Source organism: Glycine soja, chromosome 8, assembly GCF_004193775.1.
Source record: "Glycine soja cultivar W05 chromosome 8, ASM419377v2, whole genome shotgun sequence".
Lineage (NCBI taxonomy): Eukaryota > Viridiplantae > Streptophyta > Magnoliopsida > Fabales > Fabaceae > Glycine > Glycine soja.
Window position 1 is genome coordinate 2164184 of NC_041009.1, and position 27924 is coordinate 2192107.

Sequence of the window (27924 nt, forward strand, 5' to 3'; positions counted from 1 at the left end):
GAGATAAGTGTCGCATTTAAAGAAATTTGTTTTCAAATTCTAATTTTAAGGTATTTACACTAATTTTGTGTATTAATTTGAGATAAAAGTCTTAAAAATTTGTGTGATCTTACGCCTCTACAGTACAATTAACTTTAATTTAAATATTTTTCTTTTTTTTCATCTCAATGTACTTTTACACCTCCATCTTTCCTTTAAATCAAATCCACCATAGTATTTGTACTTTTTTTTTATTAATAGTAGTGTATAATATTCTTGAACTTTAATGTTTTTACATAACACATACTATTCCAAATCTAAATATAAGCAAAAAAAAAAATCTAAATATAAGCAAATATTAATTAATTTTTATCTTATTTAATGATAGTATTCTTATTATGTTCTTCATTTAATAAAATTTTATTTCCCGTGAATCATTTATTCTTAGCAAGTACTATATGAAGGGTATTTTAATTTTTTTTTTTGAATTAAATGTTATTAATTGGATTCCTTAATCCATGTGTTGGTAGTTAAATTTATTTATATTTAAGTTTGGAGGGAGTAATAGGCTGGTCATTATTAATAAGGTCATAATTGATACATTAGTACTTTCTCCCCCCAAAATAAGTATCTATTTGAAAAAAAAAAAGTTTATCCCAAAATTTAGATCAATGTTATTATCTCTAAAATGTCTTTCATGTAATTGAAATTTTAATTTTAATGACTCATTTTTATATCAAGTTCCAATGAAGGATAAGTTGAAAAAAATTATTTTTTAATTAGAATTAATGTAATTAAATTTGATTAACTAACTTTTTTAATTGATATAAATTAATTTTTTTATATTTGAGATCGGAAGAAGTATTTTAGTTTTTTAACGTAATATTAATACTAAGATTAATTTTTAAAATCACTGTCCTCTTTCATATACTTTCTCTAGTCTCAAATATAAACAATACAAGTTTCTTATTTTTTTGTCTCAAATATAAACAAATTTTAATTATTTATGTTCTATTTAATAAAATTATCTCCAAAATACCATTCATTTGATGGTGTCAAAGACTTTTTTTATGTTTAATATCAACTTTCAATGAAAAATACTTTAGAAAAAATATTTATTTTTTAATTAAAAATGACATAATTTAATAAAGTTAACTAGTTTTCTTGATAAATGTGGAATATGTATTTTTATATTTATAATCGAGACTGAAAAAAATATTTATTAGTTTTTGTTGATTTGTGTAAAATAATTTATTAAAAAACACTTGTTTTATTGTAAGACAAAGGGGGTAACTCTAAAAAAAATCGATAAAATCAATTAAATTAACTTTTACTGATATGTGTGAGTGATGTTCAAATTACCTTATAATAAATTATTAAGGACCAGATGGAATAACACACAATCCCATGGGTATACATTCCGCATTTCCGTAAGGTGAAAGCACGAAAGTTGCCCTTAAAAGTCTTCTGGCTGCAATAAACAAGAGCAAGCCAAAAAAAAAAAAGCTGAGAAAACTTGACCTATTTCATGCAAACTGTAAGTTCCATTCATTAATACAAAGATGAAAAGATACATTATTAATTAAAATCACATGCATGTTGGTGTAGGCACTCCCTTTCCTGTTCCACTAACTTTCTCTTCACACCCGTGGGATCCATGTCGGCACTCCCTTTCCTCTTACACCAACTATCCCTTGTCACGTACAGATCGACAGTTATCTGTCAAGCATCAATTTAGGTTTGAACTCAATGGAAAGAAACAAAACACCTATTCACATTTAATCCAACGCAAGCAGGTTCATGCAAACAACTTAAACAGTAGTGTAGAAAGAGAATTGTCGTGGTTTGTTGTACGTATATCTAGATGCAGACATTGGTAAAGAAAAAGGAAGAATATCATGTACTCCGTATTCAAGTTAAGCGCGTTAAATTCATGCAAAGTTTTCTGCGTAAATGGTGTCAAAAGAAAATTGTGGTCAACTCGTTCTCCAAACACAAAGTTAAAAAACCCCAAAGAAAAAGAAAGGGGGCAACTAGTAGTGGTGTGTTCAAAAGCAAAGACGGCGCCACGCTAACATTACATTTATTTTACAGGCTTACAGACCGTGATGTTTTGTTAGGTTAAATACTATTTTTAGTTTATTATGTTTTATTTTTTTATATTGGTATCTTTTAAAATTTCACTTTAATTTTTTATATTTTTGAAAATTTAATTTTAGTACACTAAATTTTAAAAATTCATTTTGATGATTTATATTTTAAAATATTATTTTGATCATTTATTTCATTTAAAAACATTAATGTTTCGTTGATATTTTAAATTTTGACAAATAATTAAATACAAATAAAATAGTTAATTTAAAATAATGACAACTAAAATAATATTAAACATTTCAAACTTTAAATTAACTATTTTATTTGTATTTAATTATAACTTTTAAAAATATAAAATATTAAAATAAAAAATTTTTAAAAATATAAAATATTAAAATAAAAAATTTAAAATTTAATATACAAAAATAAAAAATTTAAAATATAAAGGATCAAAATAAAAAATCTTCAAAAATAATGTACCAAAAGAATTTTATTTAATTTATATTTGCTTTATCAATTGTTTTATGTGCAAAAGGAAAGGCTACCCAAACAGGTCTATGGATAAACATAATCAATGGTGGATTCAAGAACTTAAGTTAATGGATGTAAATTATAAAAAATAAAATCAGTAAATTCAATTATATAAATATAAATAAAATAAAATATAAAAATATAAGATTTTATTTATAAATTTACTGAATTTTAAAAAATAAATGGTATTAAATACCTCCTCCTGGATACCGAATTCATCACACCATATGGTATTTTTTTTATATATTATTATCAAAGGAAAAGAAAGTCAAATTACAGCGCCATCAAAGACATAAAAGAACAGCCTCTAGCATCAGCTGGAACCAACAAATTAAATCTAACATATGGGAGAACGATGAAATAAAACATTAACTGGGCAGTAGCACCGTGACCCATTTTAGTCAAATAAGCCGCACATTGGTTGACTTCGCAAAGAGTATGGACAAGGGAAGTAGAGCAGTGATTAATATATATCCCAAAGATACCGTTCTGTAAAGAAATAGAATTGAAATGAAAATTTTAAATTAAAATAAATAAAAACTATGAGATTTATACTAAGTTTATTTTTTTTTAAAATCTCTTATTTATCTCTTCTTCTCCCACAATCAAACGCTCTAACCAAAAGAGCCAAACTCTGAGAACCAACCAAACTGTCCAGTACGTCTGTATGATTTGGACAGCAACAAAAGAGTCCATCTTATCAAAGATATATAACGTGTTGTATTGTATTTGTATGTCAATTAAGGCTCCAAATTATAATAGAAGCATTTAATATATAATTCTGTCAGAGTACCTCCACAAGCAGCAATGGCTTTCTGGATACTGAATGCATTATAGAAAAAAAGTAAATAAATAATGGCACACACAGTAGGGAATTCAATACTCTAAGTTAGTGGGTATAAATTATAAAAAATAAATTTAGTGAGTTTAATTATATAAATATAAATAAAATAAAATATAAAAATATAAGATTTTATTTACAAATTTAATAAATTTTAAAAAATAGGGAGCCACACGTCTTATATATGCATCTTATGTTATATATATATGAGTCCCGATCAATTAGGAACACTCAAACTGATGATCAAGGACAAACATTTATTTCTAATTTTAATCTTGCCTCTGCTAAAATTGAATCTACCTCCCACCTTAAGAAAGTGTTTGGTTTGTTAAGAGTCTACTTCATTTTTGGCCTCTGTCCCGCACCATATATACCGTTTGCATTTAGACATGGTACCTAATTAACGGTTAGGCATGGATCGAGACCACTTTTAATTATGATACTAACAGGTAGTTAACTAGTATTGAATTATTGCGGAGACGTTTCATTCGTTTATTATTTAAGATTATTCTTTAAAGTGTTTTTTTTTAAAACTGTTGATCGACACGTTTTAATCGTTTAATTAAATATTATTATAATAATTCTTGAAAGTGTGAAATTTGATAATACTTATCCAGATCGTGCTTGAATATATTATCCCAAGGACGTCTGGTGGGTTCCTATGAAATATAGATCATATAGTGGGTCGATTAAAAGTACAATTGACATTTCCGGAAAGAGTGCGGCTAGGTACACCTAGCATTAACAGTGGTGCATCTAACATTAATCACGAAAAGACAAAAATATTTTTTATGAATCAAGTTGATTCGTAAATCTTAAAAAATTAATACGAATCAACTTAATTCATAGGAAGATAAATTAGCAGGTGTAATTTTACCATTTTTAAAGAATACTAGATGCACCTAACAACACTTCTCCTAAAATGAGTTTCAGAATGTTTGTTGAGTGATGGGCCAAGCTAGGACTTAAACCTAAATCCTAAAAAGATCAATTATTTTATAAGAACATATTTATGTTATGTTGTTCATATACATTTTTTTTTATAGTATTTCAAAAAAATACATTCCCTTTTTCAGTTTAAAAATTTAATTTCTCATTTTATTTTATTTTTTTAATTTAAATGTAAAGATTAAACATCGTTTATTTGTTATTACATATTGTATTAAATTTTATAAAAAATACTTACATATATTTTTTGTGACTTTAATGTATAAGTTTCCGCCCTCAATATTTTTATACGATCAATTTTAATCTATTTACACTTAAAATTATTAGAATATTTTTTTTAAAAAAATATATTTAAAATTATAATAATATAAAAATATTTATAATAATTTCTCACGCTGAATTATATATTAAACTAGTTAACTAGTATTATTTTAAGATAATTCTAGAAAACAAAATTTTAAAATTATGCTTGAATTATTATAGAGACGTCGTGTGTCCTATGAAATATTAAATATAGTGGGTATAGATTAAACTACAGTTGGCACAGTCAACCACCAGCATTGTTTATCTGACTAGGTGTGGACGCAAACTCGAGGAATGGTGAACCTCGTTCGGTATTTATATATATGAAAGTGTTAATAAATGTTAGATCCATCCATACACTTTGTTATCAAAGACTTAAATCAACACGTTGGACGAGTTTTTTTCTGTCTGTAGCTGTCGGAAGTTTGAAACATACATATTCTTCTTAATTTTGGGTCAGTAGTATGTGGAAGTTGAAGATAGCAGAAGGAGGAGATGGGTTAATCTCTGTGAACAATTTCATTGGACGTCAACACTGGGAGTTTGATCCTAATGCTGGAACTCCACAAGAACGTGCTCAAGTTGAAAGGGTACGAGAGGAATACAAAAAGAACCGGTTTTGCATTAAGCAAAGCGGTGACCTACTCATGAGAATGCAGGTACGATGCTACACAAACTAATACATCATACATGTCATGTGACTTTTAAATGCTTGTTTCGATGATACACCAAACTAATACACCTGCAGGTAGGATGGTACACTAAACTAATGCAATGAAATAGTAGTAGAGACTTTAACAGCATTTCTACAATTAAAAGCAACAGATTATTGTTTCTTCGTTTTAAACATTTGAATTTAGAATTGTATATTGAAATTTTACCAACATACCTCAGTAATCATATCACAACAATTTTATAACTCACTTTCTTAAAATAAATTTGTTCATACAGAATTATATATATATATATATATATATATATATATATATATATATATATATGTGTGTGTGTGTGTGTGTAATTTATTTTTGTCTTTGTCCTTAATTTTTTTTAGATTTTTGCTTTTAATTCATTATTTAGATATTGATCGGCCAAAATTCTTAATTTTTATTTCGAACACCGTTAACTAATGAGCGTAACAACAATATTAATAACCTGGTCATGTATAAATTTTTTGATAAACTGTATTTTTAATATCTTATTCACATATTATTGAACTATCAATATTTGTTTTTTATCATTAGTTAAGTTGTGTTACTTAACAACAAAAATTAAAAGTAGTAACCGAGAAAAAGTTTAAGAGTTAAAAGCTTATCTAAAAAGTTTAGAAAAAATAATAAACCCATATAACAAATATATATATATATATATATATGGTATCAAATAAACTTATATAAAGCAACAACAAAAAGTAAACTTATATAATAATACTTTTCCAATTCAACAAGTTTGTTCAACTTCCGATGGAAGTCCATTCTCAAATTTTAAATGTGATCGTTGAGGATTGTCTGTTTATGTTTTTTATTTGTCCCAACTAAGTCGACTGCTGTTTGATAATTAATTGAAATGTGGTGACTGTCAGCTCACAAAGGAGAACACGTGTGGGCCCATTCTAGCAAGAGTGAACGTGAAAGACACGGAAAACGTAACGGAGGAAGCATTGATCACTACAATGAGAAAGGCTATCAATTTCTATTCCTCTATTCAAGCCCATGATGGCCACTGGCCAGCAGAATCTGCTGGCCCTTTGTTTTTCCTTCAACCTTTGGTGAGCATGTTCAATTTCAGCATTTTTTTCCCCTTTCATGAAAGGCTTTGCACTAATGTTATTTTACTTTTTCTGAATACTACCACTTAAGTTGTAGGTTGTCAAGTATTTTTCTAATTGGCTTACGAAAAAAAAAGTATTTTTTCTAATTGATGTTATCTATCATATAATCAATCACTCTTAAATACTTGAACGATACCACACCCACAAGGCATAACCATACAATATATAGCAATTGTTTGCTTTAATGATTTTTCTTCGTGTTGTATTTCTATTGTCCTTTGTATAATAAAATAAATGTCTGGTTTTAAAAGTGATGATCTCTTTCTTCAACATGTGGCTTTACTGTTGAAAAGTAATTTTTTTAAAATGCTCAAATTAATTGTTTTATTTTTTATATAGTGTGAAACATGTTCTATTTATAAATTTAAACATTTTTATTTTTATTTATACCTTTTAAATTTTACTTAAAATTAAAAATATTGACACCATAATATATATACTCGTTAGTTTATTTATATACTTGTTAGTTTAGAGTTAAAGTTTAACGCAATTTTATAGTAAGAAAATTTTCCACCCTAGTTAGTTCAATATTATATTGCTATATTATTTAATGAGTTTGATAACTAGCGGAATTATAGTACCACGTATTTGAACCTGAAGATTATTAAACTCGTAATTTTGGTAGTCAATAGAAGCTTGCTTTTCTGAAGGTATGCCCTCTATACACATCGTATATTCTGATATTGATATTACCATGTATGCAGGTAATGGCACTCTATATTACAGGGTCCCTAAATGATGTTTTAGGACCAGAACACCAGAAGGAAATTATTCGTTATTTGTATAATCATCAGGTATATTTTTATCTTGTTTCTTAAGTAATGTAATGCATACAAGAATGAAAATAACATTAGCTCAGGCTCCGGCAACTAAAAGTAAGATTTATGCATGAAATTTTAATTTAGTTCCAACTGAATAACCTATGAGTCTATTGGTTGTTGCATTGCATGATGAGACAGAACGAAGATGGAGGTTGGGGATTGCATATAGAGAGTCACAGCACAATGTTTGGGTCAGCGTTGAGCTACATTGCCTTGAGAATTCTTGGAGAAGGGCCTGAAGATGGTGAAGACAGGGCAATGGCTAGAGGCAGAAAATGGATCCTCGACCACGGTGGTTTGGAAGCTATTCCATCCTGGGGAAAGTTCTGGGTCACGGTAACTAAATAAATACTATATCATTTGTAATTAACTTGTAGTGGTAAACGCTACAATATATACAAGTGTAGACCATATTAACTATTAAGCAATAAACACGCATGCAATATACATATTATGTTGCTTTGTACAGGTACTTGGAGTTTATGAGTGGTCAGGCTGCAACCCACTTCCACCAGAGATATGGCTTTTGCCCAAGTACGCCCCCATTCATCCAGGTTTACTACCTTACCACCTAATTAATCATAATTAAATCAAGCAACTATATGCTTGTACATAGAATATAATATAATAACGTCATTTGCCAAATAATATATTGTACAGGGAAAATGTTATGCTACTGTCGCTTAGTTTACATGCCCATGTCATACTTATTTGGGAAGAGATTTGTGGGTCCAATTACCGGGTTAATCATATCTCTAAGAGAAGAAATGTACAACCAGCCTTATGATCAAATCGATTGGAATAACGCCCGAAGCACAGTTGCCAAGGTTTTATTTCCCACTTCAAAATATCTGCAATTTTTATTTGGACAAAATTTAGATGCAGTTTTTTGGATATTTTTAGTTTTCTTTCATTAGAATTACAGTTTTATCTTGGTAGTCAATAGTAATCTTCAATGCATACCTTACATGAATTATCAAGATGATACTTCAATTCTAATCAGAGAGTAAAAGAAATTGTATTTAAGCTTTTCACCTGAATAATACTTTGGATAATTTTTTTTGACTTGTTAAGGGAAGGCAACTATTTGATGTTCGTATTTATTGAACTTAGTCAATATGCAATTTCAGGAGGATCTCTATTACCCACATCCTCTGATTCAAGATATGTTATGGGCATCTCTTCATCACGTGGCAGAGCCTCTTCTGAATTGCTGGCCCTTTTCCATGCTGAGAGAGAAGGCACTAGAAGTCGCAATTGATCATATTCGTTATGAGGACGAGAACAGTGGATACCTTTGTATTGGTAGTGTAGAGAAGGTAAACATAATAACAAGCTTAACCATTAAATAACAGTATTATTACTATTTAGAGGTTGATTTCTAAATGGAGTTAGTCACACATGTCAGGTGTTGTGTTTGATTGCACGTTGGGTCGAAGATCCAAACTCAGAGGCATACAAGCTTCATTTAGCCAGAATCCCTGATTACTTTTGGCTTGCAGAAGATGGATTGAAAATCCAGGTTAGTATAACTATCACCTTTATATTATTTATCAAAATCTAAAAATTGGAAAAGTTACTGCTTGTCACAAAATAACAGATAGGAAAATGCACTTAAGTTACTTCACTAAAAAATTGCAGAGTTTGGGTTCTCAACTGTGGGATGCTACATTAGCTATACAAGCAATAATATCATGTGATTTGAGTGAAGAGTATGGACCTACACTTCGTAAAGCACACCACTTTGTCAAGGCTTCCCAGGTTAGACTTAATATGCATATTGCATACTAAGACGTGAAGAATCCTAAGAAGCTAAGAATCAGAACCATGATGAGAGAGTTAATGCCAATTTTTTTTTTTTTTTTTTTTATTGAAGGTGCTTGAAAATCCATCAGGTAATTTCAAAGCAATGCATCGACACATATCCAAAGGAGCATGGACATTCTCAATGCAGGATCAGGGTTGGCAAGTCTCTGACTGCACAGCAGAAGGATTAAAGGTTCATGCATATTCTACTCGTTAATTTAGAGCATGCTTAGTTCAGCTTATTTTAGAAAAAACAATTTCTTATTTTAAAAGAATAGTTTTATTTATTTTTTAAAATCCATAAGAGAAATGCACTTATTTTAATTATCAACACTGATCAGAATTTGACATACTGCAAATACAGGCTGCACTTCTATTGTCACAAATGTCTCCTGACCTAATAGGCGAGAAAATGGAAGATGAGAGGTTCTATGATGCTGTTGATGTGATTTTATCTCTTCAGGTATGGTTTTCTCTAATTAGAATGTTGCATGCAATTTCTAACAGCAACTTTGAGTCTGTAACACACTTTTAACATATTTGGTTCAACTACAGAGCGGCAATGGCGGCTTCCCTGCTTGGGAGCCTCAAAGAGCGTACCGTTGGTTAGAGGTAAGAAAATATGGTTTTTTTCAATTGGTGAAACGAAATATTATACTTCACAACATTGTTTTAATTAAGAGACAAGTGATAACTCGTGTCTGCTGGTGCAGAAGTTCAATCCAACGGAAATCTTCAAAGACACTCTCATTGAGATGGAGTAAGATAACACTGCCAAATTAAACGTATCGTTGTTGCACTAGATTCGCCAATTCTCGTTACTTACAGTGTGCAATGTTTTGAAATAGGTATGTGGAGTGCACATCATCGGCATTGCAGGGCCTGGCTTTGTTTAGAAAGTTATATCCAAAACACAGAAGAAAGGAAGTCGATCTCTGTATTTCTAAAGCAATCCGTTACATTGAAAAAACACAAAATCCTGATGGATCATGGTATTTACTTTTTCTCTTATTGGTATTTGTATATTTAGCAAATGATTGGTTCAACTTTTGTTTTAAAAAACCTAACACTTTTCAGGTTTGGCTGTTGGGGAATTTGCTATACCTATGGTACATTGTTTTCTGTAAAAGGGTTAACAGACTGTGGAAAAAACTACCGTAATAGTCCTGCCTTGCGTAAAGCTTGCAAATTTTTGTTGTCAAAGCAGCTTCCTAATGGAGGATGGGGTGAGAGTTACTTGTCAAGCCAAAACAAGGTATATATATTATTGCTTGAATAGCACACTAGACTCTGAAAAAAGAGGTCAGTGTTAATAAATTTCTATCTACACAAATATATCGGATGCTTTCTTTGCCAAACAGGTTTACACAAATCTAAAAGGCAACAGGGCAAACTTAGTTCAAACTTCATGGGCTTTGATGTCCCTCATTGATGCAGGGCAGGTTAGTAAACAAAAATCTTCAAGTATTTTAGTACTTATATTGTATGAGTTTAATTGTCATTCACTTTATCAATCAGAAATAATATGTGATGATTGTTAGAGTAGTTATTATAAAAATCAACAAATTTATCTTTCATAACAAAATGATATGAAGTATTAGATTGATCAAAGGATAGAACAAGGTTTCCACACAGATGTAGTATGTTATTGTGCTAAAAATGATTATTTTTTTCTGACAAAAAGGTTGAGATAGATCCAACACCCGTAGAGCGTGGAATAAGGTTATTAATAAATTCTCAAATGGAAGATGGAGACTTTCCACAACAGGTAACTCTCATGTGATGTCAAATAAAGCGAGCACATATATGTTTTTCTCATCAATTTATAATCTACACTCTACAGGAGATCACTGGAGTATTCATGAGGAATTGTACGCTGAACTATTCTTCATATCGAAACATTTTTCTCATATGGGCTCTGGGAGAGTATCGTCGCCGTGTCTTTACGCATAAAAGTCAAATACTTAGCTCCACCTAACTCCAATCCAACTCATTTTGTTGCCTCAATGCACCCATTATTATACTTAGCAACTAAGCGCAGTGCAATTTTTGCGGAGCCACCCTTCGCCCTTGTAAACACAGCACATGTTGCAAGGGTATCTGCCATGATGCTTGTTCACTTTAGTTCTTATCATTTTTTATAGGTCTTATCTCATGTTACATTATATTTAAAAACTTTAATGGTGAAACTATTCAAAAACTTTAAATGTCTCTCATTAGTCTCACGACTCATATGTTATTTCATTATTTTGTGTTTTTCTATTTATTTTTTAACAAGATAATAATTCATTTATAGATTAATTTTAAAATAATAAATATACATTAAAATAAATCATTTTTCTATATCAGAGGGTAGACTGAGACAAACAAAAGCAAGGTTGGACACTACCGTACCAAGTCCTGGGTATAGGTAAAATAGATTGGTCCGGTGTTAGTAAAATTAATTCTAAATCAAATTGATTTTGGTTAAAATTAATCTTAAAGTAATATAATTTATGTTTAAATATCTTGTTTTTAAAATAAGTTAAAAGTAAAAATTGATATAAACTTTTTTATCTAACTCAGAAATAATTATGGACTCAAAATCAATTTTAAATTCTTTTTTGACGTAAAATTAAACATGTAAAAATTTATCTAAAATTAATTTTGCACTCAATCATTTATGAAATATAAAACCAAACATGCATCAAATAAGTGTGTTCACGTTGGAAATAAAGTTTTGGAATTGAAAATAATTTTTTAATTATAAACTATATTTATATAAGAACAATTATGTATCAACATGTGATTAGTTCAAATAGAAATTAATAAACTTAAATTTGTTAATAGAGTTTCAGATTGAAGTCTTATAGATAATTATGTTAGTAATGCTGCATTTTAATTTCTCTTGAATGACCGAGGACTGTTGGACTTGTGCTGCCGTAGGGTTTGGAACCGTGGATGGATTGAGAAGCAAGAAAGGAGGAAGAATAAAAAACATGTATGAAATGAGAGTTAGTGTGTCTAATGATAGGATAAGGTGGTAATTCACTACTTATAAGACTAAAACTATTTTGATTTCATCCTGTAACCCTAAGTTAGAGAACAAAAACTGGAGAATTGAAATGGAATAGGATGAAATTTATTCCATCAAATATCATTCTATTTCATTAATATTCTAGTGATTTAAACTATGAAACCTATTAAAATGTTGTGATGAGATTAATTGACATCAAATGTATAAAAAATTCTACATACATTAAGTTTATAAAATTTCATGCAAATTATATTTATTTATCTATGGTTATATTAAAGGATATAATTAATTAATTACTGTTAACATTTTCCCCCTTTTTCAAAATAAACAAGAAATAAATTATTATTTCATTTTTTTAATTTAAATAGTAAGAAAATCTTATTTATTTTTTATTAATTCTCTTTATGTTCAAATAAAATGTAAATTATAATAAAAAGTAGATAAATTGACGTAAGATTAGTTCAGTTTAATCTAGTGGGATTGAGAATTCAATCCTAGGTATACAAATGCATTAAATACTTGAAAAGAGAATTTAATACATTCAATCTTTCTATTTTTATATATAAGACTTAATTACTTAGAGATTAAAAAAGATTGTTAATTAAGTTGATACTAACAAATATATTAAATTTATAACTTTTTTTTAAAATTATCGTTGTCATTAATATTTCTCTCCTTTTTAATGATTTCTTAATATTTTTTCTTTTTTTGATTAATAAGAGATATTTTTAATCTAAAAATAATTAATAAAAATTATTATATGCTGAATCTAATAGAAAATATATATCATTTTAAATTTGCTTCTTACGAAGGGAGTAGTATTTTTTATTCGGCTCAAATAATTTTTTCTTAACTAGAAAATACATGTAATTTATAAATAAAAAAAAGTTTATTTCTATGATAAAAAAACCCATAAACAATGAAAATGTAATAATGTCGTTGGCTGTAGGAATTAGTCAATTAGACACGCCATTATTCACATCATGTAGTCAAGTGTGAATTTTTTTATTTTCTTGTGAGTTGAATGGACTTGGAGAAGTGATTTGAAAATGTGAGAATCGTCAATGCGACATATACAGATGTAATAATATTGGACCTGATTCAGGGACTAATTACTTACTAACCGGACCAAGGAAAATAAATAAATAACAACGGAAATGGCAAGGGTGAAAATAGTGTAGAGTTTGGGGGTATTTTGCGCAACAGAGATGGGACCAAAACGAAAGAAGATTAGAGCCCTTAGTTTGGCGCTTTCTACGCCCATCGGTGAACCCAACGCCATTGAACCTTGAATCATTCTTCACTCGTTTCAGTCAAACCTTTTTCTCTCTCTTTCTTTCTTCAAATTCAACTTGCAATTCCAATTCCTCGTGAGTTGGTTCTCTTTTCCGACGAACCATCTCAAATCCGCCACCACATAATGTAAATGTACTCGAATGCGAATGTGAATGTGAATGCGCTTCTGTGCGGTTTCGATTCAGATCCAGATTCATGGGGATTTGCTTCAGCATTGAAGACCCAAACAACCTCTCCATCTCCGATTCGAACGCCAAGCCTAATAAACCTGCAGGTAACTTCAATTTCCGATTCGATCCAAACCCAAACGAACCGTTTTCTTTGCCTTCATCGATTAACGTTAATCAATCGTCGTATGAAAAATTTGATGAGTAGGTCATGAATCTGGCGCTCCATTGGCTTCCATGAATATCAAAGATCTCCGCGAAGGTGCTGGATACAGCAATGTGGATATTTTCACGTACGAAGAGCTTAGGCTCGCGACGAAGCACTTTCGTCCCGATTTCATCTTGGGAGAAGGAGGCTTCGGAGTTGTATATAAAGGCGTCATAGACCATAGCGTGAGGTCGGGTTACATGTCCACTGAAGTCGCCATTAAGGAACTTAATCGCGAAGGATTTCAAGGAGATAGAGAATGGCTCGTACGTAACTCTTACTTTTCCTTACTTCTCTTGTAGCATTCAACTCGTTTTAATGCACAGTTAATTGCCATTGAACATTTTAATTAATGAGGTCGTAGCATATTTAACTGTTAGTACCATAAGTACATATTGATAATTGTATGCACACATTCATTTATTATTAGCCACTAGTTAGGTAAAGTTGATCACCATTATACATCTTAATAATCTCACGAAACTATTAAACACGTGTAAGACATATTAACCATTAGTGTTGCAAGTACATATTGATAATTATATAGACACGTTCATTTACTCTTAACTACCTGTGAGACAAAGTTAATCACCATTAGACATTTCAAAAATCTTGACATTATTAACCACTTGTAAGATATATTAAACCAATCGTGCCATAGGTACAAATTGATAATTCTATACAATTACTTCTATTTATTTTTAACCACTTTTGAACCATGTTTGCATGTGGTTAAGTTTGATTTGGTGTTTGAACAATGAGAATTGACTGTTAGAGTGGAAAGGAGTTTATGCAAGTAAAGACTGGACAGGACTGAACTTAGCCGCATGGTTTTGTTTACTTTGCAGGCGGAAGTTAACTATTTAGGTCAATTCAGTCACCCAAATCTGGTGAAGCTCATTGGATATTCCTGTGAGGATGACCACCGGTTATTGGTGTATGAATACATGGCAAGTGGGAGCTTGGAGAAACATCTTTTTCGCAGTAAGCTTTACATGGAATTTGCAAATGTATCTAAAATTTTAATTTTTAAATTGGACCAAGGTTATATGTACCGGGATCAGATTATTCTCGTAATTAATATGTTATCTGCAATTGGGTTTGTACCAGGGAGGTTGTGTTTGTACCTTATCATGTTATTTACTAAGGCTTACATATTTATCTCTTTATCTGAAAGACTAGCTCAATTATGTTAACGCCTTGTGGATTGGAGGCAGGAAGCCTTCTTTGAGCTTCAAAATGGTGTACAGTGTACTCCACCTTCCTGTCCTCCCCCTCTGGCCATCTCTCCCTTTTATGTAGGTGGCTGTTTCTCAAATGTAGTTTGCTTGGGGGCACCGAAGGTCTCAAATTTGTTAACACCATTAATATATTATCCTCTAACCTTCTGCATGATACTGGAGTACTTGGCCTTTGCATATGTCTTCTATATGGCTTTTAGCATGATGTGTTAGTTATATAGCCAAACAAAATGTTGAAAAAACTGATCCATTTGTAAATGTCCTCTTTAATATTTAACCTGCTAATAATCAAATAAAGCTACCAGTCTTGTCATCAATTCATGTAATGAGTATCTCATCTTTCGTCAAAGCTCCCTTTTGACATGGAAACCTTGAATAAACTCATTATTCTTACCATTCAATTCCTTAAGTGCATTGCATAGGCAACTGTAACTAAAAACTAAAAGAAAAAACGTGTAAGGAAATTGCCTCTATTTTACCATCCTAATCATCACACTGTTTATCAATGCTAGGAGTGGGCTCAACATTGACTTGGTCAAAAAGAATGAAGATTGCTTTACATGCTGCAAGGGGGCTCGCTTTTCTTCATGGTGCAGAAAGGCCTATTATATATCGTGACTTCAAGACTTCAAATATCTTGCTAGATGCGGTTTGTTGTCTGCTATCTTATTCTGGAAAATAGTTTTTGTTGTCAGCTTTTTACTAGAGACTGAGATTTGTAGCTTCTTCAAAACGAGCTTCTGTTTAAACATCAGTAGATATTTCTGCAAAATTTGAAAGGAAAAGGAAACTGCTTTGATCTTCTCTAACTATTCAACCTGACTTGCTACCCTTGAATTTTAAATATACCTGGTATAAAATTTTATTTTAGCATCTTTGTGGTGCTCAGCTAATGGTTTCTTTAGAGGGCTTTCAAGTTTCAATGGCCAAAATGCAGAGAGATTGGTGAGCACTGCTTAGTTGATATGTCTTTGTTTTAATGCGTTGTTTGTATTTTCTTGATTCTTTTTGGAGGATTCTTATCCTCAGCTGCTTATTTCTCTATTTTCCTTTTCTAGCAAAATTTATTATTTTGTTGATTTGACAAAGGAGACTTTCATGATCACATTGCAAATCTTCCAACAAAGTATTTTCCTTTTCTAATAAGCAAATTTGAAAATAGTATAGTAGAAAAACAGGCTGTAATTTTTTTAAAATGTTTACTTGTGTGCCACTATAAAACAAGTGAATTTAATAAAGGTATATAAACCTGCAGGATTTCAATGCGAAGCTTTCGGACTTTGGCCTTGCAAAGGATGGTCCGATGGGGGACCAAACCCATGTTTCAACACGAGTAATGGGCACATATGGATACGCTGCTCCTGAGTATGTCATGACTGGTGAGTTACCCGAAGCTATTGATGGTGAATTTTTCCATTTCATTTCTAATTTCTCAGAAATATGGAGAATTCATAAACGATAAAAAAGGTGCAATTACTCTCATATTTTATGTAATTTACACAATTGTGAATTGACATAAACAACTGTTATTAGACATGTCTGATCCGTTTTGTGCGCATTGTTGGAAATGAAAGCTGGCATGCATTGCATTAACATATTCAACATATTAGAAACAAGTATGTCAATTCCTATATTCTAGATTTCTGTCCGTGGTTGGAGTTTAATGACAAAATAGAAATCTAGAATTGGTATGATATTTTATGTGATATGTGAACTTTTTTTTCTTTGATGAGATCATAATATATCACAACTTCTGCTTTTGTATTTCATTTTTCTTTATCTAGATAAACAATTTAATGATAAATGAAAAGGTGGAAGTAACATTCCACCAAGTACTCGGAGACGTAATAAATTAGGACTAAATATGTTTCTAGTCTCTAAAAAAAATTGTTTCCTTTTGGTCCCTCATGGAAATGTGTCATTTGTTGTCCTGATTTCCATACACGAGGAACCAAAATAGACAATTATTTATGAAAGACAAGAATCACATGACATTTTTATAAATAAGGGACCAAAAAGAGATAATTGATTTTTGAGGGACTACAAACGAATTTTATCTTATTTGTATGTAAGGACTAACAACATATTTAGTACTTTATTTTTATCATTCAGAGTATGAGAGTGAGCCTTGGCAACAAGGTTGCTGCCTTGTGATCACCTAAACAAGTGTGAGCTTTGTGCACTTGTCTCTCCTTTTTTATTTCTAACTTTTGGCATATATTAACTATTTATGGTGTAGGAAACCTACATTTATTCTTGTAGATAGTCCTTTCAATCTTAAACTGATGATCAAGCCACTATTTTGACATGTACGTATGAGATTACATCTGTTAACTAACCTGATTGTCATTATGATCAGGGCATTTGACAGCTCGAAGTGATGTGTATGGTTTTGGGGTGGTGCTACTTGAAATGCTTATCGGTAGAAGAGCATTAGACAAGAGCAGGCCTAGCCGAGAGCACAACTTGGTTGAGTGGGCCCGTCCACTATTGAATCATAACAAAAAACTTTTGAAAATCCTAGACCCAAAACTAGAGGGGCAATATTCATGTAAAACTGCATTGAAGGTGGCCCATTTAGCATACCAGTGTCTTAGCCAAAACCCGAAAGGTAGACCGCTAATGAGCCAGGTTGTTGAAATTCTCGAAAACTTTCAGTCAAAGGGGGGGAATGAGGAAGATCAAATGCTTCAAACTGGCGGTACCAGCGTAACCCTTTATGAGGTTCCTAAGGGCAGCAATGACACTCCAACTTAGGGCTAATACCAAACTACAAATGACGACGAGGTTTACAGGAGCAAAGGTTGGTGAGAAAAGAAAAAAGCTGAACCAGCCTTCAAATGACTCTGATTTATGTAGTTCCTTCACCAAGGTTTGTGCTCGAGATAAGTCTTCTTCCAGAAGTTGAAGTTTCACTAATGTGGATGGCAATTAAACTTGTACAAAATGTTCACAGGTGGATCCGTTGGTGTTTCCAGATGTGTGTTTGCTTTGAGCAGAATTGGCGAAGGCAATGTGGCTTATGCATTCTATGTTGCTTTTTATTCCAATTTTGAGTGATGAGGACGCTGTTTATTGGAACATTTAACAGAGCTATTGTAAAACATTTTTTAAACTACTTTCTGCATTCGATTTGTATTCAGTAAAGCATCTTCTGCGTCAAATCAATAGTGGGGATGTCAATGGATCAGACGAATTGTTAACGAACTCACGTTTAGTTTAAGTTAGGTCATTTAAAAGTCATTGTTGAAAGTGATTATTTGTAACCTACTTCACGATCAAAACCCTCAGCAACCTTGCTCAAGACTATAAACATTGAAGAATCAATAAGGACGACGTATTCGAGCATACTGTTCGAGAAATAATGGTTGTATGGACTGACTGATTTGCATTCAACGTGGTTTTCTGCAAATTTTTCACATGCGGAGAACCAATCCCAAGTGCTCAAAATTAGACCATTTCAATTTCCACATTTTTTTGTTTAATGACAACCGCGTTTCAATACTTGTCAGTTTTTCCAAAATCAATTATATTTAACTCAACTCTAAACCAACCATGCACTTGTCCATTGTCCGACCACAATACCAACGGGAAAAAAATGCTAAGCACTAAGCTGCTTATACGCAATTCAGATATAATGAAAACACTTTTCCAAGTTTATACACCAAAATGCATTATCAATTGAAACTCATTATGTGACTCTGCGCTTTGAGCAATAATCTAATGAGAAGCATTGGCTATTGGAGTAGACATGACAACAGGACAAGGCTGGATATAAGATTTCCCATTCCCCAAAATCCATCCCGGGCAGGTATGACTTTTGGTTCCCCCATTCCCAGCGGGTACCAGGTATACCCATCCCCTGCACGTGTCCATCCTTATCGATCATGCAAAACCCAGTTTTGGTGAAAAAATACCAAAGTAAGGATAAAGATAGAGAAAGAATCGTTATTATAAAGATTATAAATTATAAACATTTTGAAGAAAGGGGAAACAAATGCTTCGACTTTATTAATCAATAACTCACTATATAGCCTTAAAAGATCTCAAATGATATTTGTACTTTTTTTCTCACTGCATTTTAAATTTCCTTTTTCAAGAAGAAAATGTCTCAAAAAATAAAAATAAAAACACGAGATGTTTTCTTGTATCTATAGAAAAAAGAACAAGCTGAATGAACCACGCTACTGAGATTCATCCATTGGGTCATGACGGTTACAAGATTGAGATCTTAAATCCCGATCATCTTGCCTAGCCTCTTCAGACTCAACCGACTTAGAAACAGAATCCTCAAGAGCCTCAAGAAAAGACAAAACTGTGAACTTGTCTGCTAAGAAAGAAAAAAAAAATCAATATTAAATCATCAACCAATAATCTGATAATAGTTTCTAACACTTTTTCTCATTTTATGTTCTTCACATGAAATGGTATGATAAAATTCAAGGTAGAGAGATGGAAAAAAGAGAAAAGAGAAACTTGAATATTACTTTGGATAATGTTCAAATGAGCAAATCAATTTTTATATAAATACATTGAGTCTTATATAGCTAAACTTAACTAATTTTTAACTAACTAAACTAACTTGTAACCAACTAAACTAATCTATATCTCTAATATGATAAAACTACCGATTTCATACAAGACAGACATGCATCAGACGTTTAAACCCTAAAAGGACATGAAAGTTTGGAAGAAAATAGTCTGAGTTGTGTTCAATGACAATTCCCTTTTCCCACTCTACCACCCACTCCAAACATGCGGGAAAAATAAATTGTACTGAAACCCCTACCTACCATACCAAATAGAAAAAGGGAATAAAGGGGAAAAAAAACATCAGCACCCATTATACATGTCATAGAACAAGCTAGATGAGAGAAGAAAACTACAATGGGCATTAAAAACGCAAATAGGACTTAATACTTGGGCTAGACGAAAAACAAGAAAGTACTACTCACATTTACTTGGATCAATTCCAAACTGAGACAAGTCTATCTGTCCTGTTCGAAGTACCTACGGCAATAAATACATGCATAAAAACCTTTATTAGTATATTTTGAAAAGAATGTTAAATAAGAGTAGTGAGGCACTGCATTCTCACATAAGTAAACGAATCTACTTGCTGACGGAAAGGTGGGCTCTGCAACAACTCCAATATCTCTTCTGGAGACCATTCACCCTACATCAAAGAATATTGCATGAATCTGTAAATGAAAGAATACTAAAACTCAAACACCACATTGTCATGTACCTCAGGTAAGTAGGGAGCTAAACGCTGCTCCAAAGGTAATGTATCCATCAATGGCATTATTAGATCAGGCTTCAATATATCCCCAAGTCCCAAGCCTAATAAAAAAACAGGAAAATTGTCAAAGTATATTTATCTTTTATTAAGATTTTACCCCAAAATAAGATGGAAAAAAGTCTAGCTTATTCCAATTAATCCACTTCATCATGAAACAGTTTTGTATGTGGATGGCTCAAGTTTTCAAAGAATACAATGATAAGTTCTAAATCAAAAAGCATGATTCCAGCAATGATAACTAGCAATAAACATCAAACTTTGGATATTATGATAATGCACATACATATTAGACAATGATCCCCCCCCCCCCCCCAAAAAAAAAAAAAATACTACCACTCCAGTGGTGAACCAAACATTGTAACTCATAACTAGGCAAATAAAATTTTGTATCCTGGTTAGTTGACATATATTTCCCTCTCATCATCATTGTGAAAAATGTACTTCAGTATGGCCTATACATCTCTAGTTTGAACTTTGAATGTAATAGCATGCAATATTTTCTGTTGACACACATCTTTATTACTGTGTTCATAGATAACCAGGAATGGAGTATAGTATCAGATGATTACCTCCATCAGGATCAACAATACTATCTGCAAACATCATTAGAAAAATAACAGGTCAGGTCTCAATAATTAAAAAGTACACACAATATTATCTCTTTCAATTGAACTTATTACCTGCAGGCCCAATGTTACTCAATATTCTTTGGAGATCTTCCAATTTAACTGGACCAGAAGATGTTACATCACTCGTTGCTTCCACGCCCAAGTTTGCAGCTCTTTTTAACAACAAAATTCAATGCATTTAGTGTCCAGTTGGCTATAGATAAGAGAAAGCAACAAGGGTTAGATACCCTTTGATAACTAAACTACCTCCCAAAATGCATGACCACACCAAATAAAAACAAAGGATTGAGATTTTAACAACTTCATAGTTATACATATGTTTGTATTTTATCACAATCCCAACTATTTATTTTCCCATCAATGGTCATAACTCTACATTTTACCCTATAAAATGCAACCTTCACTTTAGTGGAATCAAATCTCAAAGGAAGAACAGTCACAACTCACTACAACCTTAAATAACATTATTTCATGTTTAGAAAAGAAAAATCAAAGATATTTAGCAGTGAGATGAATATGAAGCCATGTGCCATTTAGTACTTAAAACATTGGCTGGCTGAGATGAGACAATTTGCTAATGAAAGAATTTGGTAGTTAAAGACAACATTTTCAGGCCTTTACTTTCTCTTCACTAAAGAACCATTTACTATAAAAGCAGCATATATTACATCCAACCCAATCTACTTGATGTTGGTTCTAAGCTCCAGAGTAGTGATGATTCTGTTTTCAACTAATTCATTGAACTTGCAAAAGGCAAGGGTACAAAATTCATAGCCATGATAGAGTAGCTCTGTTTTGAATCAATCAGCCTAGCACAAAAAAAATATAAATCCTTCTAAAAGAAGAGGATACACACTGAATTCTACTGGCAAAACCACCCATATTAGATTTGGCCAGTGCACAATCTCTTACAGAATGGAGGTATCTAACAAATGGGTAAAAAATGGGAAGTAAATAAAATAGACAGTACAGAGTGAGAAGATCTGAAAATAAACACAGAAAATGCACGAACATGCATTTTTTTCCACTTTGATTGGAACTTTACCAGAATTTCATCTGTAGCAAGAAGTGCAAACTACCTTCACCAATTACAAGATTAAAACAAACAAAGAAACAAAACTCATTAATTTTGTAAGTCATAGCATCTGCAAACATTTAAATATCCAAAATACATCAGTACCTAGACGAGATGTCATCCTCAGCCATATCTTCAGAAACTTGAAGTGGAAGGGATCCATCAGGCTCCTCTTCACCAAGCAACTCTGTTAATCAGTATATAATTTGAAGCGCATTCAATGGTTTTCATGTATTCTGAAAACTTTTGTCAATAAATAGAGTTGAATTACAAATAAATATGTATACTTCTTGAAAAGAAGTGGTTTCCAATGTATTAATTTTTTCTGATCCAAAAATCAATACAAAATGGAAGCAAACTTGAATATTTTCTAAAACTATTTAAAATTTGACAGACACAATTTTTGTCATGACTACTTTCCTTTCATTTTTATTAGGAACAAAAATCTATTTCACCGTGACATTTAAGCAGAATAGCAGGACTATCCAGTGACAGGAGGCTTAAGCTACCAAGAGGAAGCAACTTACCTAATGGTCTATTAATGTAATCATTCACTGAGCTACACAGTTGTGAATCATCATCAGCATTTGATTCCTAGACACAATGAAGGATCGTGTAGAAATGTAAGAGCTAATCATACAGGTAAGCACTTAGGAGATCAGAGGAAATGAGTAATAAGACCAACCTGCATCCAGAAGAAGAACTTCCTGTCATCGCTATTAAACTTCAATATGTAAACCCTTCCGGATGTTTGATTAACCTATGCAACCAATAATTAGAGCTGTAAGAATCATCAAACAAAATAGTATAACCAAAATGATTGAGAGTAAAGCAATGGAACCTTCTCAAAAATAGCCTCGTTGGGAAATATTATCTGATCCTGTGTTAGCTTGGGTCAAGAAAGATCAAGTTAAATCCAGCGGGAAGCAACATAATATATATCATTGTGATTGAGATACAGTATAAAAAATGATAATCAGCAGAATAATGCTCAGAAAGGAGCAGGAAGAAAAACTCAGAAAACATTGAATTTGAGAATAATAATCAAATTACACTTTGAATTAAACATGTAAAATAAATGAAAACTCCTGAACAAAAGAAGGAACCTAATTGTGCATCCCCTTAAATGATGATTACCAAGCCACTGAAAACAAAGGATACATCTTCAACAACATTTTGTGTGCGATCAAGCCACTGAAAATGGACTAATCCCTCCTCACCCTGAAACAGAAGCAATCACTTTAAAAATCCAGTTGCAGTAAAGGGTTTAAAACACAATGAATAATGAAGTATTCGACATGCAATTAAACCATACCCTAGCAATTCGAACAAGTCCTTTCCGTGTATCAGGAACAACCCTTTTTTCCTCAAGAAACATTTTGCCAGCACGGAACTCCAGCATAACTTCCTGTCAATATATATTTTCATCCAATGAAAAAACAGAGGAAAAAACACAAATGAAAAAACCCTAACACTTTGATCCCAGATCTCTTTGACTTTATTCATTGAATTCAAAACAAATTTACCGTTAACTTTATATCAAATAGCAAACCATACATTGCAACTAAGCCGCGCACACATCATCATCTACATTTAAAGTAATGGGGATCCTTAATGCAATAAACTTTCTAGCACGGCACTACCCTACCATGGGCTTTCTCACAAATCAACATAGAGAAAATTTCATGAGCGAATAAAAGGGAGGGAAACATCTACAGAAGACAAAAATTTCAATCCAGAGGCATTATTATTACCAGAATTGCTGGAAAAACATCTGCCGAAGACGAACTCATAGCTCCAGATTGCAAACAGAACTACATAACATGAATCAATTTCAAAAAACAAAACCAGAAAAGCATGCATACATGTATAATAAATGAATGCATAATACCCGTTACTTATGAGCAGCGACTATAAGTTCAGAAAGGCCGCGAAAAAACAAAACCCTAAAGGAAGAAATATGTACTTACAAGTGCTTAGTTGATAGTATTACTCAACTCAACGCAAAGCAAGAGAAAGGGAAGAAAATTGAAAAGCACAAATCGAGGGTTCCGCTTAATTTATTTTACACTTTTCTGTTCACTTCTCTAACGCTTCTTTGCTTTTTCCCATTCAATCTTCGTCTTCAAAATAAACTACGAGAATGACATCCTCATCCACCGCTGTTTTTAATCATTAATTAATTAATTAATTTCCTTTTCTTTTCTAAGAAAATAAAAAAAAATGCAGATTTTGTTACCAAAATAAAATAGTGTGATTCAGTTTGAATTTTATCAAAGTAATTTCAGATTTAAAAAAAAACATGGTACTAAAATAAAATAAGTCGTGTTTTTCATATACAAGAAATAAAAAGGTAAACCATATAAGCAGTGACTGTATGAATTATTAAATTATTTACATAGAAAAATGTGAATTTTATTATCTATAATTATATAAAAACAGTCCAAAAGTTGACGCGCGCGCGAATTATTTCTTGTTTTGGAGGCAATTGCAGGTCCAATTAAAATATTTATAGTCATTTTGATTTTATGAATTAATTTGATATTTCCACGTGTCTCTTTCGTCTTCTTTTTCATTCTCTCTTCGTAAATGAGACTTAAAAAAAACGGAAAATATTTTTCTCTCTCTCTCTGCAAAGTAGGTTGTCGGAGAACAGTGAGCTTCACCGGAACAACCTTGTCCTCAACCACCAGCCTTCCAAGACCACCAACGTCACCAGTCACTTTCGCTTATGAAACTCCCTCTCCTCAGCTATGGTGAAGGACGAGGTTGATCGCTCCGGTGACGGCTTGCAATTCTCAAGGTGACAACTTAGGATTTGTAGAGAGAGAAAGGAGTCAGCAATGGTTAAGGACGAGGTTGATCGTTCCGGTGACAGCTTGCAATTCTCAAGGCAATCACCTGGGGTATGTTTGTTTACCCGTTTGGAGTTCCAAACGGCCATTCAGGGAGCATCAAACGCCACTCTCATGTGTTTGACAATTTTTTTTTCCGTTACGTTGAATGCAATTATAGTGAAAACGTACTTTTAATCCAAAGCACTATGTGGCTTACTTTTCCGTTCAACGCTCTCTAATTTTTCTTCGCCTCAAATATGTTGTATGTATTTAATTTTATTTTTTATATTAATTTTTATTTCTAATATTAATTAAAAATGTATTTTATATGTATATATTTTAATAATTTTTTTTGCAAACTCTATGTTTTTTAATTTATAATACACCCTCAATTTTTAACAAGATGTAATAATATATTATCAATGTACTTAAAAAAATAATGAAATAAATCATAATATTATATTTTAATTAAATTCTATTCAAATTTTATGTCTAATTTAGTCATTATATAATAATCCTACTTTTCATCCAAATCATCCAAACAAGTTTTATTTTGAAAAAAGTATTTTTACAATAAAGTATTCAAACATAAAACAAGTTACATTCAATTTATTTTTACTTAACCTTAAGTTAAAAAGTTACTTTAAGTTAAACTTAACTTTACAAACTATAATCCAAACACACACATGCGATTTGGTGAGAGAGAAAAGAACATATTTGTGTGTGTGTCCATTTACAAATGGAGAGAAACAAAGTGAAAAAAAGGACACATAAAGAAATTCGACTGATTCGTATAATCTAACGACTACAATATTTTTAACTGGGCATGCTGTGACACCCTCTACCCTTACAATTATAACTAACTAATTAAATAAATCATACAAAATTTATTTAAAATATTATAAACACATAATAATAAAAGAAGAAAAAAAATGCAAAATTAATTAATAATTTTTCTTTTTAAACACATTTAATTTAAATCAATTCAAAAGGGTAAAGGTTCACATCCACTTAGTGAAAACATAATAGAATATATTTTTTTTTAATAAGAGATAAGATTATCCCGGCTCAAAACAAGGCCGTTCACTCTAAATAAATAATAAAAAGAAACTAAAGAAGAAAAGTATAACACAATTATATCATTCAGTAAATCATAATCCCTATCACAGACTAAGTCTCTCCATCTCTAGCATGTGACTCATCATATGAAGGCTCACCTGAAACAAAGTGGCAATCAGCCCAAACACAAACACACACCGGGAGTGAGTTATCACATTCGTATATAATAAAACATTAGAGCATGTGAAACATATAATACTTAAAGCTGAATTTATATAAATAGCATTACTGCACAAAATCGCACACATTATTCACACCCATTCAAGTTTACACACTCCATAAAATAACATCAACCACAATTGTTAACTCAATGAAATTCAAACACAAGCGTTATGCAACAATTATACTAAGACTCAAGCCTATATGCAATGTGGTACCATGTCAGTGAAAAACAACACTGGGGCGCTTAGGAGTACATGACAAAGCACACCACACAATGGGTATACTCGGTCATTCTCACTAAGTAACATCATAAGGTGACCAGTCAGGGTTACTCTGTTTTGCGAGAATGCCCCAACCACATGGGATCAACATGGGCTTAAAGGAGCACTCAAACCGAGTATCTTTACCCCCAAGGCCTAGACTCCGAAGAATCCGTTTGGGCCTCACCTTCCTGATTCAGGTCCAACCCCTAAAATATATTTTTTTTTTATTTGCACGCAGACACTGTTTATGAGTTATATAATACCCACGACCTCACTCTTATATTCCAACATATTTAACAAAATGCGCTACAGTTTAACCCTTCAGGATCCTAACTAGGAATCCTACAATTTTCTTTAACACTGCGCATAAAAGTTCTCTCAAGGTACACACTGGTCGGGTTACTGTATAACTCATAACTCACATGACAAGTAATATCTCTACAAATATCAATCACACACTCATTCATAACCATATTTCATGTCTACAGTCTAACATTTCACACTCTAACTAATTACAAAATATACTCAACAATTAGATAACAATTTATCATAATAATAATAATATACAATATTTAACTTCAAGGCTTATAAACAAGTAACTATAAAATACACGTAATATATATATATATAAGTATATTATATTCAAAATATATAACAAAATATATATATTAACGTAAACGTAAACGTACATATCACATGTAACATATAAAAAGTATTAAATATATATTAATATAAAGTAATCACAATAATATCAAATATATTATTAAGTAAATACAAATTATATATATAACAATAAAATATATACTCATATTGATTTCTATGAACAACATGTATACCTATATTTTAAATATATTTCAACTAAGTTGCCAACATCAAGAAAATGCCTAATTACAATGTGAATACAATTTTAGTTAATTTCTTTAAATGATTTTAGCCAATTCAATTATCCAACAATCCCTACACCTATGAATTTCATGACAAGAAATTACCCACGTGAAATAAAATATACAGTTTGTAAAAAAAACAGTATCAATATATATGTACACGTATACACTGCGGTGTAAAAATAATTATCTGGACACAATATACATTAGCACAGGAAAAAGATTGAAAGGCCAACATATCTGGTATAAACAAAATCACCACCACACAATTTTTATGTTAATTATAAAGAATTCTAATTCCTAAGGTACACACCTAACAGAGAAACACATCAATCCTACAACAAACTCGCAACAGAACACCAATTGGTTCATCAAACACACTCAATCCGCGATTAAACATGAAAACATAATTAAATTCATAAACACCCCAAAATAACCCAAAAATTGATCCTCTAGGGATCCCTACACATGTTCATTCTAATCCTCAAGCGTGAGTAACTCATCCCTTACCTCGAGGTAGTCGCTTAAATGTTCTCTGTTAGCAATGGTGGCGTCTCTGGTGCTCTCTAGA

General features: G+C 31.6%; 3 protein-coding genes across 8 annotated transcripts; 2 read left to right on the plus strand and 1 right to left on the minus strand.

The window, feature by feature from the left end:
- The first annotated feature begins 5160 nt into the window (after window positions 1-5160).
- On the plus strand, window positions 5161-11379 carry LOC114421101 (lupeol synthase-like). 2 transcript variants are annotated; one of them, XM_028386896.1, is made up of 18 exons: window positions 5161-5355; window positions 6279-6464; window positions 7232-7321; window positions 7487-7684; window positions 7818-7902; window positions 8009-8175; window positions 8479-8667; window positions 8757-8870; window positions 8990-9109; window positions 9225-9347; window positions 9519-9617; window positions 9710-9766; window positions 9868-9914; window positions 10003-10146; window positions 10232-10409; window positions 10516-10596; window positions 10839-10922; window positions 10998-11379. In XM_028386896.1, the coding sequence occupies exons 1-18, from the start codon at window positions 5161-5163 to the stop codon at window positions 11130-11132; spliced, it is 2292 nt and encodes a 763-aa protein (XP_028242697.1). In that variant the 3' UTR covers window positions 11133-11379. The 2 variants fall into 2 exon arrangements, with proteins under 2 accessions (XP_028242697.1, XP_028242698.1); XM_028386897.1 differs by lacking the exons at window positions 5161-5355; window positions 6279-6464 and adding an exon at window positions 7130-7148.
- A 1949-nt stretch (window positions 11380-13328) lies between these two features.
- Window positions 13329-18334, plus strand: LOC114421102 (probable serine/threonine-protein kinase PBL17). 2 transcript variants are annotated; one of them, XR_003668486.1, is made up of 7 exons: window positions 13329-13740; window positions 13842-14107; window positions 14690-14825; window positions 15595-15731; window positions 16338-16461; window positions 17442-17954; window positions 18039-18334. XR_003668486.1 is itself a non-coding variant. In XM_028386898.1 (6 exons), the coding sequence occupies exons 1-6, from the start codon at window positions 13662-13664 to the stop codon at window positions 17837-17839; spliced, it is 1140 nt and encodes a 379-aa protein (XP_028242699.1). In that variant the 5' UTR covers window positions 13329-13661; the 3' UTR covers window positions 17840-18334. The 2 variants fall into 2 exon arrangements, 1 of the variants encoding a protein (XP_028242699.1); XM_028386898.1 differs by having other exon boundaries at window positions 17442-18334.
- A 724-nt stretch (window positions 18335-19058) lies between these two features.
- LOC114421103 (26S proteasome regulatory subunit RPN13-like) lies at window positions 19059-24235 on the minus strand. 4 transcript variants are annotated; one of them, XM_028386902.1, is made up of 14 exons: window positions 24059-24235; window positions 23843-23902; window positions 23404-23496; window positions 23250-23309; window positions 22930-22968; window positions 22774-22848; window positions 22616-22682; window positions 22194-22260; window positions 21065-21165; window positions 20954-20977; window positions 20331-20425; window positions 20181-20258; window positions 20038-20092; window positions 19059-19412 (listed from the first exon to the last, which is right to left on the minus strand). In XM_028386902.1, exons 2-14 carry the CDS (start codon window positions 23879-23881, stop codon window positions 19267-19269), a joined length of 939 nt encoding a protein of 312 aa, XP_028242703.1. In that variant the 5' UTR covers window positions 23882-23902; window positions 24059-24235; the 3' UTR covers window positions 19059-19266. The 4 variants fall into 4 exon arrangements, with proteins under 4 accessions (XP_028242703.1, XP_028242700.1, XP_028242702.1 ...); XM_028386899.1 differs by having other exon boundaries at window positions 22194-22275; window positions 24059-24233; XM_028386901.1 differs by having other exon boundaries at window positions 19059-19409; window positions 22194-22275; window positions 24059-24232.
- Between the last annotated feature and the right edge of the window lie 3689 nt (window positions 24236-27924).